Source organism: Notolabrus celidotus, unplaced genomic scaffold, assembly GCF_009762535.1.
Source record: "Notolabrus celidotus isolate fNotCel1 unplaced genomic scaffold, fNotCel1.pri scaffold_201_arrow_ctg1, whole genome shotgun sequence".
Lineage (NCBI taxonomy): Eukaryota > Metazoa > Chordata > Actinopteri > Labriformes > Labridae > Notolabrus > Notolabrus celidotus.
Genome location: NW_023260057.1, coordinates 41,138 through 60,649, shown reverse-complemented (window position 1 = coordinate 60,649; position 19,512 = coordinate 41,138). Strand labels below are relative to the sequence as shown.

At 40.2% G+C, this 19,512-nt stretch overlaps 1 protein-coding gene across 3 annotated transcripts; it reads right to left on the bottom strand.

The window, feature by feature from the left end:
• Positions 1 to 10,942: 10,942 nt before the first annotated feature.
• Positions 10,943 to 18,429, bottom strand: LOC117809017. 3 transcript variants are annotated; one of them, XM_034678684.1, is made up of 8 exons: positions 18,315 to 18,429; positions 17,523 to 17,558; positions 14,572 to 14,733; positions 14,315 to 14,414; positions 13,095 to 14,041; positions 12,772 to 12,924; positions 12,465 to 12,554; positions 10,943 to 11,676 (listed from the first exon to the last, which is right to left on the bottom strand). In XM_034678684.1, the coding sequence occupies exons 5-8, from the start codon at positions 14,028 to 14,030 to the stop codon at positions 11,371 to 11,373; spliced, it is 1,485 nt and encodes a 494-aa protein (XP_034534575.1). In that variant the 5' UTR covers positions 14,031 to 14,041; positions 14,315 to 14,414; positions 14,572 to 14,733; positions 17,523 to 17,558; positions 18,315 to 18,429; the 3' UTR covers positions 10,943 to 11,370. The 3 variants fall into 3 exon arrangements, 2 of the variants coding, with proteins under 2 accessions (XP_034534575.1, XP_034534574.1); XR_004630422.1 differs by lacking the exons at positions 10,943 to 11,676; positions 12,465 to 12,554; positions 12,772 to 12,924; positions 17,523 to 17,558; positions 18,315 to 18,429 and having other exon boundaries at positions 13,919 to 14,041; positions 14,572 to 17,508; XM_034678683.1 differs by lacking the exons at positions 10,943 to 11,676; positions 12,465 to 12,554; positions 12,772 to 12,924; ... (1 more) ...; positions 17,523 to 17,558; positions 18,315 to 18,429 and having other exon boundaries at positions 14,298 to 14,414; positions 14,572 to 17,508.
• Between the last annotated feature and the right edge of the window lie 1,083 nt (positions 18,430 to 19,512).

The window sequence follows — 19,512 nt, the reverse complement described above, 5'->3', positions numbered from 1 at the left end:
TTCATCGAGGATCCACTTGAGGCTGGCTCCAGAAGTACAGGAAGTCACATACACATGAATGGGAAAAAGACGATCTTTACAGCAGAAATAAACATGTTTACAGCCTGGTTCAAAAGACCAGTGTAGTCTGAATAGCTCATTTCTCGATGTCTTCTCACTGTGAGGGGGGTGATTTTTTTTCTAACACGGCAATTTCGAAGGTATTGAGATAAGGAGTCTTCTAATGAGAGGCACAGCTGCCTGTGGGAACACTGCAGCTGTTGGCTAGGAGGCTCAAACTCCGCCTCTTTACGTCACACTGGTTTGACAGAAGCAATATGGCTGCCGCTGACGATTGGTCTCAAAACAGCGTTCAGAAACAGATGGGTGACGTCACGGATACTACGTCCATATTTTATACAGTCTATGGTCTTACCCTGTCTTGGTGTTGGGTCTCTGTACATAATTTGACATAGAGTGGTCTAGACCTGCTCTGTTTGTAAAAGAGTCTTGAGATAATGTTTGTTGTGATTTGGTGCTATACAAATAAAGATTGATTGATTGTCAGTCCACCACTTAATTCAATGCTGAAATACATCCACAACCACTGATTGCATTTGTGTGTTTCAGAGTGGATATAAACAGAGACATCACTGTGAACTAACCATTTCGTTAAAGTCTGGTCAAACATGCAGGAGTCACGGAGGAAGATGGAAACTGTAGAAAGAAAGACCAACACAGACTTCCATTCCTGTGATAGAAAGAGAAGGGAGGAGGAAGGCCGAGAACCTGCTCTTGGCCAATTAGAGGAGATGAAGAAGAGGGAGTGTAGAAAGAGGAGGAGGTGGAGGAAGAGGAGTGCAGCAACAACACATGGTCCCAATTTCACGGTTGTGGACGGAGGAGTGCCGGCGGATGCGGGGGCAGGAACAGGCCTGCAATCTGGAGACATTAATACCTCAGTAATAGTCACATTCACTTCCACAACCGGGAAACTACTGCTCTGGACCTGCTATGATGTTCATATGTGGGAGTGTGTGTGTGTGTGTGTGTGTGTGTGTGTGTGTGTGTGTGTGTGTGTGTGTGTGTGTGTGTGTGCGTGTGTGTGTGAGTGTGTACAACACTGTAGTACCCAGATCCTACCCCAAACATACACTCATTCTCTACACACACTCTGACCAGATTTCTGCTGTATTCCTGTGACTCATTCATTCTTTCTCTTTCTCACATGCACACACGCACGCACACACACACACACACACACACACACACACACACACACAGTGAGACAGGTCAGACCATAACAGCGTAGTAAAAGGCATGCAGCAGGGCAGAGCAGGACACAGAGAGCCTTACTTCCTGTTCCTCCTGAGCTGTTAATGAGAGCTGTTACAGTAAACCACCATCGCCTCTCAATCCATCGCTCCTCTCCTTCATCCCTCCATTCACCTTTCATGTGTTTAGTTGTTTTTCTTAGATTTCCAGTGTATTTTTACAGGACCTCCCTGTATCTCTTGGTACCTTGTCTTGTGTCGTCATCCTTGTGTTTCTCCGTGATCCTTATGCGTGTTTCTAGTCTGTCATGTTTCCTGTTTTATTTTGTAGGTATTAGTTTTACTTCCTGTTTCTGTTTCCCCTCCATTGTGATTGGCTGTTTTTGAAACCGCATGCTACATACTACGTGTAGCGAACAGCGTGAGCTGACTTAAGTATGTCACACACAGAGAAAAATGAAACTGTGATGTCTGCACATCTGATGTGAGGAGGCATGTCGCAATTTAAAGAAAAAAAAATGGAGGAACCCAAAACGCAGACAAAAAAGGTTTAATGAACAAAAGAGATAAAACAAAAACATACTAAGATAAGATAAGATAAGATAGTCCTTTACTCGTCCCACAATGGGGAAATTCAAGTGTCACAGTAACAAAGTAGACAGTGCAAAAAATAAGCAAATAAGAGCCCATAAAATATCAATTATCAAAAAGTTATTAGCTATTAAAATTAAAATTAAAGAGGTAAAAAATAAGCATATCTTATAACATATATATATATACATATGAATTATTGGTTATAGAGTCTGACAACTGCAGGAAGAAAAGAGCTGCGAAAATCCTACTGATCACAAAAATCCAAAGTCCAACTGGAAATCCATCAGAAACCCTGGAGACACAGGAAGACTCTGGAGAGATATCTACAGGGACGACGCACGATGAACTGACACAGGAAAGGGGAAACACAGAGGCTGTTTTCGTAACGGCCTGTTACATATATCTGCAAATGTTGATTGCAGTACATACTGCATACTGTGTTTGAATTTAGTCTGTAGTCTGACTGTTCTGTTGGATCTGGTCTGCAGGATGCTGGGTCAGGCGTCACTGGATTTCAGGTTTCAGAAAGCTGAAGTAAACAATGACCAAGCTGATAGATAAACTGCTTCTTTAGCATCACTTCTGATTTAAAGAGTTAAGAAGTGGTTTATATGGAATTTAATATTTTTTACAGCACCTAAAAACTGAGTTCCCCCATCAAAAAAGAAGAAGCAGAACGTTAGTGCTGTGCATTATGGGAAACAGTACGTGAGGGGGACTGGTCCGCTGCAGACTGAGACATGTTCCTGAATCAGTACTACATCCGGGGAGTTTTGGCATACTGCAGATTTTGCTCTTGTTCACATACTACATACTGAATTTAGACCACACCAGTACGTACTGCTGGTATAGTAGGAGGTTTGAAAACAGCTGGAGTACACTGAAGGCAATTAACACAGGTGTGACACGAGACACAGGTGAAAACAATCAGGGTGAAATCAGAGAGGAGGGAAACACAGGAAGAAAAACTAAACCAGACACAGAAAGAACAAGTAATCCAAAATAAAACAGGAAACAGGAGAAATACACACTAAAGGAATCCAACACAAGACATGGATCACTAATAAACAACAAGGAGGACCCAAGGATAACTCATAACCAATACAAGGAAACAAGACATGAAACACAATGTCAATCTACAAACAGAAACACGACCAAAGAAAATACAAAACAAAGCTTGGTCTGGTCTGTCTCCAATCCGCTGCGGTCCGTCTCCGTGCTCTCTTGTCGGATAAAGCCCCCTCATGAGCATCTCATGACAAGGCAGCTGGTTCCCCAAACTGGACCCACAACTGCAAAAGCAGTCACCCCTTAGTCTGTATTTAGCCCAAGGGACGACCAAGAGACTTCATAGTAGACCTGAGTGATCCCACTGGGGTATAAGGGGTTAAAAGTTCTTATTAATAAGAGGGAGCTTATCAATGGAGTGCCTTAAAAACTATCAATACAATTCTAAAATCAACACTGAGCGAGTGGAGCCAGGAGAGGACAGGGGTGATGTGCGCAGTTGAACATCTGACAGCAGTATTTCACACGTATTGCAGGGGTGAGACGGAGGACTGACCGACCACCACGTCCAGAGAGTTACAGAAGATGTGATAGAAGCATGCTCTAGTTTTTCTAATTGAAAAGACACAACTACTCACCACAGAAGAGACTTGTTTTTGAAATTTAAAGGAGGATATAATATGATATGTTATTACCCTGCTGTCTTACTGATCTTCCGGTTGTGTAGGAAGCTTGATTCTGATTGGTCTAAACCCCTTGACGATGGTTATTAACTTTCACTAACATGATCAACACCAGAGACAAACTGATCACACGTCATGTCAAATCAATCCACAGAAAAGAGTTCAGACACATTTAGCTTCTGCTTGTTGACACCATAGACTGTAAGGTGAGGTTAAATCATTAGCTTCAGTTAGCATGCTAAATCAGCAGGTTACAGATGTTTCCATATTGGATCCTGTCCATCAATATGATGAAGGAGTGGAGCAGGTGAGAGAAACTTTAGGTTAGTGATCTCTCCAAAGAAAGTTAAACCATGAGCGGTGGTGATGATAGCAGCAGGGTTCAAAGTTGTGACATTAGTTTCTTTTTAAAGGTGTGTGAACCACAGAGCTCAGAGAAGAAGGAGAGCTGAATGAGGACAGTTTCATGTTCAATTGGAACTGTAAACATAAATCATTTTAAATCAATAAAATCATCTTTAATCAAGGTTTTTTGACAATATTTTAGTGGCCGGGTAATAAGCGGGATAATGTATGGTTAGCAGGTTGTTATGAGAAAAAGAATCCCGACGGGGTGAGACAAGACCCTGACGCGAAGCCCTCTACATTATCCCTTACTTAGGAAATGCTTCAATAGGAAATTATACAGTAGAACTTGATTTGACACACTGTTGTCGTTACTGTGGGAAAATTGTCCTGGAGTTAAATATTCCACATATTCATTTGTCTCTTTTATAGTATTAATCTAAAAAAGAGGACTCTGTATAGACACATGGACAAACATGAGGGGCATATAAAGTAATTCAAATTCAACATGTTATACTTCATGATTAGTTTTTCTTCTTGATATCCAGGTTTGGTCTTGAAACCTGGCAGAGACCAGGACCAGAGACGGTTCTGTAAATAGAAACTCATGCTTTAGTCATTTCTGCAGCCTCTGCTGACCTCTCTGACAGGCCAAGTTTTCGATGTGAAAGAGGAGCAGGTTATTTATTTGAGAGGAGTAGTTGGATGGTCAAAGTATGTTTTAGACATTTGTCGTGTACAAAGTATCAAACTGTATCAGGCAGCCGTGGAGAAACAGGTTTCCTCCAAACATTTGTGGAGATTCAAAGTGTCAGACATCAAATGGGGCCTCTGTTCCTTGTTTGACTTTGAGAAAGCTACGCACACATAAACACAGAGACACACACATAGACTCTTGGTCTCAGTCAACACTCTCACCACTGTGTGTTTAACTGCAGCTCCAGGACTCTACCGGAGGTGTTTCATCAATGTCAGGGCCGGTTTGAAAACGTCCTCTGTCAGGCCACACTCGCTGCTTGAAAAGAGCCACAGACCTGAAGACATGCTGAAAGAAGCCCTTGGTGCGTCAATGGGCCGCTCAGTGGGAGAGAAAGTGTGGGGGAAAGATGGAGGGAAGGTAAACTGAGAGAGGGGAGTCAGTGTATTACTCTAATTACAGCTTTCAGACTGAGACGTTCATCTAGAAACAAAACGACAACAGAAACTTCTACAGAATCATCATGTTAGCTGGATCACACACGTTTAAAAACATCTTTGACTTTGATATATCCCAGTATCTCACAACTTTAAAAAGGTTCCACATAATTGACCAATGTTTAACAATCCCACACCGCTGTGTGTCACATGGTGTGCCACAGGGCAGCATACTTGGTACTCTACCAGTTTCACCAAATACTCCATAAAACTTAAGTGAGATCTGGATTTAAAGAGGTTTTATTACTTACTTTGTGATGACTTGAATGATTCATTTCTATCTCCACCAAATGAGTCACTGAACAGACACTGGCTTTGTTGAAAATGTAAAGTAGCTAGAGGTAAGGTAATCCTTTGAGCAGCTTATGTGAGTCGTGAAATCCATTAAACAATGTCATATTAAAAGTGTTGTAGTTTTTCAGTGTGTTGAGTAGCGTTGGTGTAATGTGAATTACTATGTTACCACTATAAAAAGATATCTGCATACAAATGCAGCTAACAAACATTCTTGACATTCTTGTGAAAACCAACGTCCACATTTATTCATTCAACAAAAAAGTATTTGAAAAGTTGTTTTATTCTCTTGAGGGCTGAGCTGGAAAGTTTGCACAAATCTGCATCGATCTGTGATGTGACCTCAGTACCCCCCATGGTTCTGATAGGTTTCTTTTCTAGTCAATGTGTTAACTTCCTCTGGATCCGCTCCGTTGTGTTCCGGCTGCGTCTCTGATCCGGCAGGTCGGAGTCCTCTGGATCAGATACACAAGACTTCTATTTCTGCCGGATGCCGGAGCACGACGGATCAATCTCAACAGAGCAGATGGAGCGGGACAGGAAGTCAGGTTTCACCAAAACAAAATGAAAACATCCGGTTAATTTTCAGAATAAAACACTCTGTGTTATCACCAGATCGTATTTCACTTAACTACAACAACAAACCAAAGTCATGATGAGTGGAGCCAGGCCTGGAGTCAACAGGTCAGAGGTTTTCAGAGGACCAGAAAGACAACATGGATGAGGAGAGGAGGAGGAGAATCCTTGATTCAGTGATTACCGTGGAAAAACCTCGGTCACATGACTCCAGCTGTCCGGCGGTCCTGCTCCGTGCTGCGTTCTGAAAACACAACTGGTGGGTGTTGACGGACGATAGAGCAAGAAGCCGGACTGCAGCGGATCAGAGACAGACCAGACAAGGATCTGGTGGAAGTCCGATGTAAGTGACCAGAAGACGTGCTCCTCCACAAGATTATTTAGCAGATCTTTGTGGGGACACAAATGCAGCTCACACAGCAGGAGAGGTTGTTTATCACTAACCGACAGTAAAGTCAGCGAGTCCTCGCTTCTTCAAATTGATCATTTTGGTAAAAACAAGGATCAGGATGGGTGAATATACTATGAACAGATATTTTAATGTTGCCCACCTGCCCATCATGTCCCACAATCTCTTCCCCACCCCTCAACTCACACTCAGATCTCTACATGGTGCCACTGCACCAGCACAAGCCTGTATGGCGTCTTGCATACCATCAGCTCAGACCACAAAGCACACGCTCTTTAAAGGATGCCCTATAATCAGACAACCAAAACACACCCACAGCACTGCAGGCCCAGGCCTTTAATGATGAAAATAGCCTCTGAACACTGAGCAGATGAGGCCCGCGGTGATGAAGAGGAGCTCTCTAGTTCTATTTTCACTGTCACATTTGGTCAAACGGTCAGACCAGGAAAACATTTGCCTTTCTTTGATTTGATGGACTTGTGCTTGCATAATATGAACAGGCATGTAATCCCCCTGTGGTTTGTAAAGCTACTTATTATTTAGTCCCAAAAGGCATTCCAACCAATGAACATTTTTAAATGCACGTTTTCCCAGCATTCATAGCTTGGTTGGTCCAATTTCCTAGGTCACATCATTTTTCAAAATTCAGTTTGTGTATGAGCTTTAAGCAGAAATGTGGAACCAGCATTAATGCTGCACAGAGGACGTTTTGTTATTTATCCCTTAAACTGATCCAGGTCAGAACATCAGCGGCAACTTAGAGTTACAACCTCAATTCAGTGGAACAAGAACAATCTTTGTGTAACATGAATAAATAAAGAGTCTGCCAACTCAGCAAGTCATGAAACACGCTTCTGTTTTACATACATGAGGACATTCATGATGGGGTAGATTACTTCAGTCCAACTGTACTGATTTAAACCTGGATACAGCTTCTCAGAAGACTTACAACTACTGTCACACAAGGAGGATTGAAACCAAGTGGCAACCTCCGGTCTCAAAATATGAAGCCCAAGTGTTATGTGTTAGTGTCTGTTAGTGTAAGTGTGGAGTGTAAGTGTAAGTCTCTATAAAGTGCCTAAAATGATTGTATCACAGTGCATCACACTAATCTTAAAGAACAAAGGAGGATTCAAACGTGTAAATGCTTTCACGAGAGTCCAAAGCTCAACACCATTCATCACTGAGACACAATGCTGTCCGTCAGGTGTCCACTTCATCAGCATCCAGAGTTTTACTGAGATCTGCATGTTTCCTTTTATTCTTCTTCTGCAGAAAAGTTTTTAAACATCTCTCTCTCGAGGTGTCTCTGAACGTCACACAGCCCACAAGTTGGTCAAAGGATGGTTATGTAGGGGGAGAAGGTGCTGAAATAAGTTTGTATTGTTTTATTTTCACACATGTAATTCCTTCACTGAGTAATAGGACAGTGGATAGAGCAGAACACTGGGGAGAAATACCATGACAATAACCATTTCCATCCTCCTGTCTCCTTTTGTCTATTCACGTTGATGTCTTATGTAATACATGTGAAATGATATTAAAATCAAAATATGTGTCTTAGGACTTAGTAATAGGGCTAGAGGTCCGGCTCGGGAACTTTGTGGAAAATCAATAAACACAAACAATTCAAGTTTAAACAGCTGTATTGTAACGTAGGAATAATTCAACAGAGATCACTTGATGACTCAAGGAACAAACGTTAGTAAAAATAAATGCATAAATATAAACTTAATTTGTCAATATGTAATGAAAATAAATAAAGTTCAAGAAAAGCTAGCTCAGTGAAATTGAGCAATATGTAACATTCATGTGGTTCAAAACCTAAATCAGGGTCAATTATACACAATTCTAACAATCCCAGTGAATGTTGACACTAGTCTCATCATCATCATGAATTAATACCAACAGGTATCAATTCACTGTGGTCATCAAGAGTTCAAAGCCTTTTCAATAGTTCATCAAGTCATGACTATTCTCACTTTCAAACCCTACCACACCAACGGGGGAATGGCTAATACTCGAAGGAAGTTCCGTCCAGTGTTAGCTCGCCATCTATCCAGTCCTATTCACTCTCTCTGTAGCCTGCCTTCAGATCTACCGTAGCACATCACACATGGAGCAACAGCATCCCCAGCTGAATAGCTGCAAAGATCCTAAGACACTGTGAGCAGGTGGCTAATTTGTATTAGCATAGGTTTTCCGACAGACACCTATCTCACCAGGTCTGTGGTCAAGATGAATCAAAAAACATCTGTTTGCAATTTCCAAAGTTCCTTTCTCCTTCGGCAACAATGTAGGATAGGAATGTCGAGTAACGATGTTAAAGCTAGGGTTGGTAGTCACGGAGAACTAGCATGAATTTGAATGTAGCATATCGGAGCTCCTCCAAAATGACGCCCCCGCTCACATGCACGAGCGCCGCTGATTGGCGACCATATGATGGTGACTGATTCTAAACCGGTCCTCAGCACATGGTTTGTGTTTTGCACTACGTCAACTCATGTCTCACTCAGCGGTAAGAAAACACCAAAACATTCTCATAGTGAAAGTTAAAAACACAAACAAACATGAAATGTACGCTCTCACAGGTGTCACATGAAATCAGTAGGTAATCAAAAAACGGCGCTGCACAATGTGATGTGGGCGGGACAGAGGCTTGAAAGCCTGAGTTATTGATCGTCATGAGTTATGACAGATAGCGGATGGATCCAACCATACAACAGCAGAGGCGAAGAGTGTGGGAATGTTTTTGCTCGGTTGGACAACAAAAACTATTCCAGGGGGACCCATTTTACCTGGGGTGCACTTAGACGTATTTTAAGTCATTGAAAAGTGTTTGAGGTAAGGTCCTGGACACCAGCTGAGATCCTGTGTGGCGCTCACTGTGTAACTGCTTTTATCCTTGCTGATACTGATGTGTTTTATGTTGCGTCCCTTTACAATGTTACAATGTTACAATGTCATTTAGCAGACGCTTTTATCCAAAGCGACGTACATACGAGAACAAGAACAACACAAGCAAAGATCTAGACAAGAGGAAACAAGATCAGTAAGAGTAACAAAGTGCTTCAAGTCCATTTGGGTGCAGGTACTGCCAAGCAGTGTAAAGGCAATGCACAAAAGTAAATAAGGAACATCTACAATGAAGGAACCAATCAATTTAAGACCTTCCATTATCATCATCAACAATTAACATCACCACAATAATGACCAAAGTACCAAGTGCTGGGTCACTCCAGACCTGAACACAGATTCCCAGAGTAGAGAAAGGACAGTGCGAGTCAACTGCAGCTGGAAGACATGATCTGCCACTGGGGACAACTGTGGAGAACAGTCTAGCTAAGTGCATAGTGCTTCCTAAAGAGCTGGGTCTTTAGCTGGCTTTTGAAAGTAGAGAGGGACTCTGCAGATCAAATGGAGTTCGCTAGTTCATTCCACCATTTAGGGGCAACAGAAGAGAAGAGTCCAGCTAGTGATTTTGAGGCCTTGTGTGCTGGAAGCACTAGGCGCTTTTCAGAGGCTGAGTGTAGCGTATATTATTATTACTAATACATGTGATCTGAGCAGATATGAAGATTGTGGTGTTCTGTAAAACATTGCTTCAAAATAGATTACACATGTTAAGGTGACTTTGATTGTGTTTCTAGCTCCAGAAGGATGGCAGCTACTTCAACATGATGTTAATTCTGAGTTTTATAAAAGCAGGAACACAACAATGACATGACAAGAGAAGTTTGTTATTACTAAATGACAGTGAGCAAAGTCTACATTCGATTCTGCATGTAAAGCTCCTGTGATGAACCTTGTGTTTGTGTTGATTTTGGTGCCTCCTCTGGACAAAATGATACCTCTTATTTCTTTGTTGACCTTCTCCTGTACATGTCTGACAGTCAGATGTGTCAGTAACCATGAATATCTGCTGTGGAAAAGTAAACAAGGGTTTTTCTTCATGCTGTAAATCACGTTGTCTGACACCTCCTCCCTTGCAGCAGTAAAAACTATAATAGACTTCTTTAATCTTCTTGCTCATGCTCTTGTTTGCATTGGTACACTGTTAAATATAACTAGTTGTTTCAACGTAAAAATATGATGTAAAGGGCTGCCTTAAAATTTTACGTTAGGTCAAAAAATAAATGTTGTTGTTATAACACCAACATAAATTATCTTGATTAAGACTTGTTAGTTTACTGAACTTATTCAGGCAGTTGTTTGAAATAATAAATCTATTTCAACTCAACTAAACTTTTTAGTTATCGCAACCTTTTGTTTTTGTTTATTCAAATTATATTTATTAGTTAACTTAACTTCTTCAGGTAGTTGTTTGAAATAATAAATCTATTTCAACTCAATTAACTATTCAGTTATGTTAACCTTTTGTTAATGTTAATCTAAATTAAATTTGTTAGTTTACTGAACTGCTTATAGTAGTTGGCTGAAATTAGAAATGTATTTCAGCTTAATTAAAATTATCTGTCTTGTTTATTTGATTCATATTTATTAGTTTACTGATGTATCAAAACAACTGTTAGATAATCCTATAACCGACACACATTTGTTTCAAACAGAAACATGAAAATAACCCATTAACCAGTGTCACACTTTTTAATGCTCACATTTTAGTTAAGTCTTAAACTGTACTATGTCTGACAACAACAACAAAAAACTGTTCAAATAGCCAGCATGTAAAAATAACCATAGAGCTGAAATGGCATAGTAGTTGTGAGACTGAATATTGCATAATACTTGAACACTTGGAATGGTAACACTCAGGTTGGTAACTTGAAAGATGCAGACACGTAAAAAAAACATCTGCATTATTATACACATTAAATTATAAACCATACACATGTTGAGGGCAAAAAGACAACCAGCATGGCAACAACAATGAAGAAAGCCCTTCTTGAAACTGAATGCAGTCCTACAGTCAGGACAAATGAAACCTTGCAAAAAATGCAAAACAGACAGCAACATTTTCCCTTTTAAGCTTGGGATGAAGCATCAGAGTTCAGGGTTACATGGTTTTCCGCAGGAGTCGGTTTCTTAAACCATGCACAAGTGAGGAACACTGTCCGCCACCAATGTTCATGAGGACTTTCTGAATCACTTCAAATGTGTACTTCAGTTCCTTTGGATAGTCAATGTTGAGGGCATAAAGAAGGCCCATCAGCATAGCAACAGCGTCTGGGATGTCCTTCAGACCACACAGGACTACCGCCTCCTCAAGGATGACTGATACATCAACGATGTCTTCTCCTTCTTTCACCATCACAATGCCCACTTTCATCTCCTTGGTGAACACCTGCTCATCATCTGTAGCCTACATAAAAGTACAAAAAACAAAAACAACACTTACTATTTTTTGTTAATATACAGTTCACATGGTGGCATCTACTAGCCAGAAAGTCTGGGATTTGATCTCATATTTAAAGTACTTAAAACTTAACTAACACATCTTTTGTGTAGCCTATGTAAACAATTTATAGGTGACAGTGACTTTAAAGGGTCTCTTTCCTTGTATTAACATAAATTCATTCAAATGTTCAACATTTAAACATACTGACCTTTAAAGTTTAAACAACCCAAAAATGTGATTCATATTTGATATGTATATTTCCAGCAAGTAGTTCTAAAAGACTGACCCATTTAAAGTGAAAAAACAAAAATGTATCATTTCTACAGTTGTTTTTGTCCTTAGGATAAAATAAGGACATTTTTATAGGATCTATTAAAAGCTAACAGTAATTTGAGAATCAAGTGCATTGCCAATTTTTTTATAATTAGGAATCATGGCTATCATATAGGTTTTAAATAGTTTTTGGATATCATAGCTCTATGGCATGAGGCATAGGCTTGAGTAGTCAGTTTGTGACTTGTGTATTATTGTATCACAAATCAATTTTACCAAAGCTGAAAAGAACTTTTACTTTTGTTAAGGAATGGAGTGCACATTTTTATGTCTGGCATCTACAAGATATAGGTAATTGGGGCAGGGTATTTAATAGTTATGATTGGGTGAGTAGAACTTTTCAGAGCCTACAAGCCATCTTCAATTAATTGACTTATTTTCGCAAACTGTAAAAGAGAATTTTAACAAACCATGCTCACCTCCACAGTCTTGAAAAAATGTGAGGGATCATCTCTGAGATAATGAGGAAGGCCCAGCAGAAGAACAGTCCTCTTCCTCTGTGTGGAACTCTGGTAAAAAAAAAAACAACAAAAAAAACCCAACAAACAATACAAATTATTGTTTATGGTTTATTTTCCAATGGTATCCAACCTATCCTGGCCCCTATTCTAGAGAAGTTAAAATACCAAATGTCCAATTACAAAACATGACAGTCTTCATGTTTCAGCCGTCTTTTATTTAAATGGGTTTATGCTGACCAAAACTTAGTGGATGTTTATCACTTACGTCTTCATCAAGCTGTCTTGTGAGCCTGGTCAGTCCCACTATGCCACTCTTGGCTTTGTACAGCTCCAGGAACCTTGCCAGGTACTGGTCAATCCCAGCAAATAGGGAGCCTTTCAGGTCAACAGATGTCAGGCGAGCAAATTCAGCTACAATCTGAAGAAGAAGGAGGAGGAGGAGCAGGAGCAGGAGGGGGAGGAGGGGGAGGAGGAGGGGGAGTAGAAGCATATGCTTATGATAACTGCTTACATTAGGCATTTTGAATACATTTAAATTTTTTGAAAACATGACAAATGTCAACTCAGGACTTTCTGAGAAAACATTACCTGCTGTTCAGAGAACAATGCTGGCCATCTTTCTTTGACTTCTGCCACAAGTGGTTCATCTTCAACAATCTCTTTTCTCCGTAAAGGGAATGTGTCATTCATCATATCACCAATTTGCTTCCAGTCAACTTTTCTTTTCTTCATCTCAACGGCCATGGCTGATCTGTCCATGTCAAGATTACTTTGTATCATCCCTTCTGGAAAATCTGGCAGAAAATTCACCTCTGACTTTTTGTCCCTCTTCAGTTTTTTTGGCCCAGCTGGACCAGAGGTACGAGAGTTTACTTTGAGCTCAGAGCACCCGGCCACTCGCAGCTTCTGTCTGAAGTTACCCATTTTAAACTTCAAACTGAACTTCCAACAAAACCACCCATGGACAGACCCTGGTTCCCTCAGACAAGGATGCTTGTTGATGAGAGCTTGGGCCACTTGATCATACTCTTCAGATTTTGGGTAGGGGTTGTGGACATATATCACTTCTGCTAACTTATCCAAGATGTCCGATTTCATGTCTTTTGATACGTCAAGAAGGGTCCCATCTTTGTGGTAGGCCTCATTTCCTTGCCTCAGTTTCAACTCAACATCAAAAGAAAAGGAAGGAATGACAAACGGCTGAGGTAGCTGACGGGTTTGACTACCACCAGGGCTCTCATCAAGGGATGATGATGATGACAGGCTTGCTGTATCTAGGGTTGAGTCTGTGTGGTATGACTTGTAGTACACTTTCAAAGTTACTCTGTCTTTCGGAAGCTCTGATATGCTGCTCAAGTTACACAGTTCATTATCAAATTCGGGGTCTTGATACTGAACCACAAGGTCCCCATCCAATCCGAGTTTTGTCTTCAGAAGCAAGCAGAAGTCATCAACAGTTTCAGGCAAGTTGTCTATGGTGACTCTTCTAATGTCTTCGTTACTCAGGATGATGCGCATCAGCATGATGACTCTCACTCAAAAAGACAAATACAAAAAAGCCGATATTACATGATTTCACAACATGATTAAATGTGTTCATATAAACACTAGTATTCACATTTGGATCAAGTCTTTTAAGTGTCCTGTATGCAGAATTTTCTTATAAAACTAAACAATGAATAGACTCATTCAAAAATAATCCCTCTCAATTACCACTTATGACCCACTAGCAGTGTGTGGTGGTGTCTGTATCTACACAATATTATAAACACTTTATTACTGTACAAAAAATAATTCCAAAAACTGACCTTTATTACTAAAGACCAGACAGCAACTTCTTTGGTTGAGTTTAACCGGTGGCTGCAATGAAGGTGTGACCAGGTGATCCAGTCCAGGTGATGCTCCAAACTAAAATTGTGAATAAAAAAAAAATATATATATATGCACTTTAACATGTATGTGTAGTTGTACAACACTAAACCTATGCATCTATCTGATACACATTTTACGACCATCTTAACTTTATGGGGTGAAAGAATGTATATTATGAGCCATAAAAAATTACCTCAATGAACAAGAAACGCCTTTGGAGAAACCAGGAATCTCTCTTGCACAGTGTATGCTGTCAAGGGGGTGTAGTGGTTGAGCTCTTCAGGTTCAGCTACGATCAGTTGTGCGGGGTCTCTCTTGCAGACTTCGTAACACCTGAGGTGCTCCAGATACCAAGCTGAGAAAGGTTCAACAACAAAGAAAAGCTTGTTGCATACAAGCAACACATGGACTACTTTACAAAAATCAGGAAGTCCACTTGTGCTTCCAATTGACACAAACATTCCCTTAGTATATTTTGTTCCATGTATGAATGCTGTTGTGGCCAGTGATACACTGCTTAGAGTTCCAAATTTCTTCTTAATCACTTGCTTGACAGAGGCAGTCAGAATGTCCACGGAAACATTTGATGCTCCTTTAACTTCCACGGTTGGTTTGAACAGATTAGGCACATCCAGGTAGTATGCCAACATAAGTTGGTGTCTGAGGGACAATGTCAATAGAATGTTTTTGAAATTATTGACATCACGGACCACTTTTTTGAAAAAACTATGTTTTGCTTCGAAACGTATTGTCCAAAAATCAACAAGTGGTCCAAAGCAGCGGATCAAATGAGGATAGTGTTCCAGAAAGTGGTGCTTTGGCTTGAGTCTCAGGCCTGGAAACGCATTCTGTAAAAGTTTTCTGTGTTCACTTATTTTGCCTTCAAGGTAACACAAGCTTTCCTCTGTAAATGTGGAGGATGCCAAAAGTTCCACAATGTCTTTAAGTTCCAGAATTACACACCAAGCATCATCATTTTCAGGTACAACATCACCTATGAGTAAAGGCAACAACCTCAACAGAGTCCAATTCTCATGGCCGTTGCCTCCAATAGTTTCACTCACAAGTACTTTCTCTGAAAGTTTCTGTGGCCTGTTAGTTTTATCAGAAAATTTATAAGGGAACCGCTGTATGACAGTGTTCAAATGATGTAACGTAAAGTACTTTTTTCCGATAAATTTTTTCAAACACAAACACAGCTCCAAAGGTACAATACCCTCCAAAAGATCATGTAAAAGGTCAGGGGGAAACCCAGTTATGCAATGAAAGTAAGACAATCTGTTTAATACACAGTCTCTTTTCACTCCGTCAATACTTTTCAATTTCTCATTCTCCCTCAGCATGTAAAGATTTTCATTATGTGACTCTTTGGTTCTCAATAAAAATGACCCACTCTGTACTGAACAACTCTGAATATCACTACGACTGGCCAAACAAAAACGACAGAACTTATCAACGTTAAAGGACTCCTGAAAACCAGCAAAAGAATGTGCTCCCAAATTATCAGATGACACATATAACACTGTACCCCTAACACTGGTTCCCAACCTACTGATGTAAATCCCCTGGTTTTCAAGCAGTTTGATATCTCTTAAAAGTGGTTCTACAATGTTCTCATATCCAAATGTCTTGGCATCAACACTTCTGCATAAGAGAGCAAGGTATATGCTAGACAATGACGATCTGTATTTAACAGGTAAATTTGCTATAACCCAGTATATTGCACACAGCTTATGCTTTTTCCGTGAGGTTCCTAAAGGGTTACAGACCTCAAAATCATCAATATAGAGAGCTAAGGAAATGCATTGATTTTCCCCAGAAAGAAGTGGGTTCTCTTTGAAATATGATCCGTCAAACGAGGCCTTATAATGTCCAGGTTTTGATCCTGTACTTGCTTCTTCTAAAATTTTGTCAATAATATCACCCCTATTTAACAATACTTGAAGAGTTTTTAGGACTGGGACATAAACAAATGTTTTCTTTGATGGCAAATCTAAAACATATTCAATTGGGTCTATGACACCAAATTTCTCTTTGAAGTAGCACAACCTTTTTTGGTCTGACCCCAGACACCCACTTTCTGAAATGGAGTCAAGTGGACTGAGGCTGTGTAAAGCTTCTGTTACTAAAGTTATTGAGTTTTCATCCGTATTACAGCAGTGCTTTCCAAGTACATTTTTTACTGTATGCTCGTTTAGGTGACCAATCAAAACACCAATTTCATAAAATTCACTGACTATTTCCTGAGTGGCTAGTTTGGAAACATGCAAGACTGCTTGCATTCGCAAAAGTAAAGACCCAAGCCTTCCCTGAATTTTTTCAGCTGTGTCATGGTGTGCTGTTTCAATGTCAGAATAATCCTCAAGTGACACAGGAATATCACTGTCACCAACATTTGATTGCAATTCAACAGCTATTTCACTTTCTGTCAAGTCATCAGTTACACTTTCTTGTACAATAAGTTCAGTCTTAAAGTCTTTTAAAGTACAATGTGGGTGACAACGGCATTTATGTGAAGAAAAACTAGAGAATTTGCTTGATTTGAAAGGACACTGATTAAAAGGACAGATAACTGATTCCTTATTCCTCAGATGTTTACCAAGATGAGTAATATATTGCTTTAGGCCAACCTGCTCATTAAAGTCACATAATGAGCATTTTAATTTGAAGCCAACAAGTCCAGTAGAACCACTTTCTATGATCCCATGATCTCGCAAATGGATCTGCAGGGATTTTTTAGATCTAAAATATTGTGCACAGTCTGTGTATATGCAGGGTAGTGGACAGTTTGCACCGTAATGTCTATGGCTACTTTCGTAATGTTCAAAGATTCGCTTGCGATTTCCACAGAAAAAAGTACAAAGTTTACAGGTCCACCTCATTCAACAACAATAAAAAAAAAGAAAAAAGGCTGTTTTTGTGATCACATACCTGAGGAAAAATGTAATGACAAAGAAAGAGCGAGTTATGAATGCTGTTACAACTACATTTATGCAACAAGTTTGTTTTTTCTCCTAGAAAAATGTAATATCAAATTATTTTTGCACCCTACCCAGACACCCCCTGATGCCTCTGTATCAATAATTATTTCATAGGATGATTGTAATACTGATGAGGTCAGAAATAAACAAAAAAGTAACTTACCAGTTCACTTTTTTTCACCATTTAGGCTCCACGGACCTATAAAAGAAGGAACATGTTCGTTTTAATTATATTGTTTGCACCATAAAGTTAATTTTGCACATAGTTTCTCTATTAATGTGTTTCAACAAGATGTTATTTAGATTATGGTACAGGACATGTAGTTAGCCAAGCACGCAGCATATCAGTAGGAATACTCCAGGGGCTGCTGCAATATCCTCGTGCCAACATCAGTACCTGTACAATATAATTACACGATCATTCCTAAAGAAAACATCAGTCACGTATGTGTGTCCGTGCCATTTGACAGCCACACATTTTTCCCTGCAGTGCTGTAACTTGGCATGCACGATGTGAAGATGTTGCCATGTCATGTGACGGACCCGTGCCCCATATACGTTACCTAAAGAAAGCCAATTCAACTGAATGTTAGGTTTCAAAGGAGCCGCTCAGTCTCATACCTCTTTGATTCACCGCTTGAAGCGGGAGCTGAGGTAAAATGAGACGGCAAACGCAACCAGCATAGCAGCCATGCTGTAAAGTTACTCACGCATTCAATTCTGAAATTAGTTGAATATATCCACCAGCCCACATTTAACACTTACCGAGGCGATGTGGCATCGTTACTCATATAGTTGGAGGGTAACTGAACTCACCGGGTAATGTTACTTTAGCTAGAGCCAAAAGTTCGTTTCGGCAAACTTTTCAGTTCTAGAAAAAAAGTTGCGCGTCTAAATATTAAAAACGTTTAGATACTTTTGCAACCAAACTCATTTTATAATCAATTTTACTCACCTTGAAGACAGGTTCATGTGTCGACTCGACAAGAGTTCAGCATCCCACTGTGAAGTCCGCGATGCGCCAAAATCATGTCCACAATGCACCTCGGTAACGGTCGCAGAAACGTGATGACGTAGGCGTTTTTAATCCACACGCCCACCCAAATACCTTCATTGTCAGGTCAACATGCATTACCGATTTATCTGGACATAGATTTTCAAGTCAAAATGTATTTTGTAGTTGAGACGATGTTAACTAATAATTTAGTGTTATCACAACATATTAAGTAATCTGCTGTCATGTTGACATAGAATAATATGCTAGAATAACAAATGTGCAAAATTACATTTTACAGTGTAGGTCATAAAGAAACTGTTTATATTAGTCTGTTTGATAAGAAGGTAAACACTCCTCACAGGAGCTTTAATGTTCATGTTGCAAACATTAAGAGTTATGTTATTGAAAATAAAAACACTGCGACAGCCCCTCAGATCCTTGCAGCAGATACAGGAAGTAAAACTGGGATAAACTTCCATTTTGTTTGAATTAAATTGTGCAAAGTTTCAATAAAGACCATTATATAAAATCCATCCCAATATCGTACAGACCACCTTTAAAATCAGCACCAAGTCATGGTGTCATGTCTGGAACAGATGTTGCTCAGACTCCATCCCTGCACCCTGAGCTGAGGAGGCTCCTCTGTGTTTACTGAGCGTCCCTGTTTCCTCTTTAGGCAGACTGGGACGTGTCGGGGGTCGTTCAGGACAGGCTGCAGGACAGGCTGCAGTACAGGCAGATCTCTGTGGTGCTGACACATCCACAAACATTACAGAAAGATTTGTAGGTCCAACCTGAAGGCCTGGCTGTCCGTGTCACAGCAGGGACGTTTTTCAACCTCTCACAGCTGGATGAATGACATTACTGTGATTACTTCACCATACATCCACCCATCTGTCCATTAATCCATCCGTCTATCAGTCGACATATCTCTGCTTATCTGTGGAGGAAATTATTTGGGATTTAAGAAGCAGGGATTATGCATAATGGGGTCTTGAAGGAGGAGACAGCGATGAGGGGGAAGAGGTCTGGACCTAATTTACGGCCCTAATAAATCCCCACTCTTTACCCTCTAACCCCTGAACCAGCCAGGCAGCTCCCTAAAATCTTAATCACTCCCCCGTCGGCCCCCTTTCTATCCTCATGGGGCGCGAGA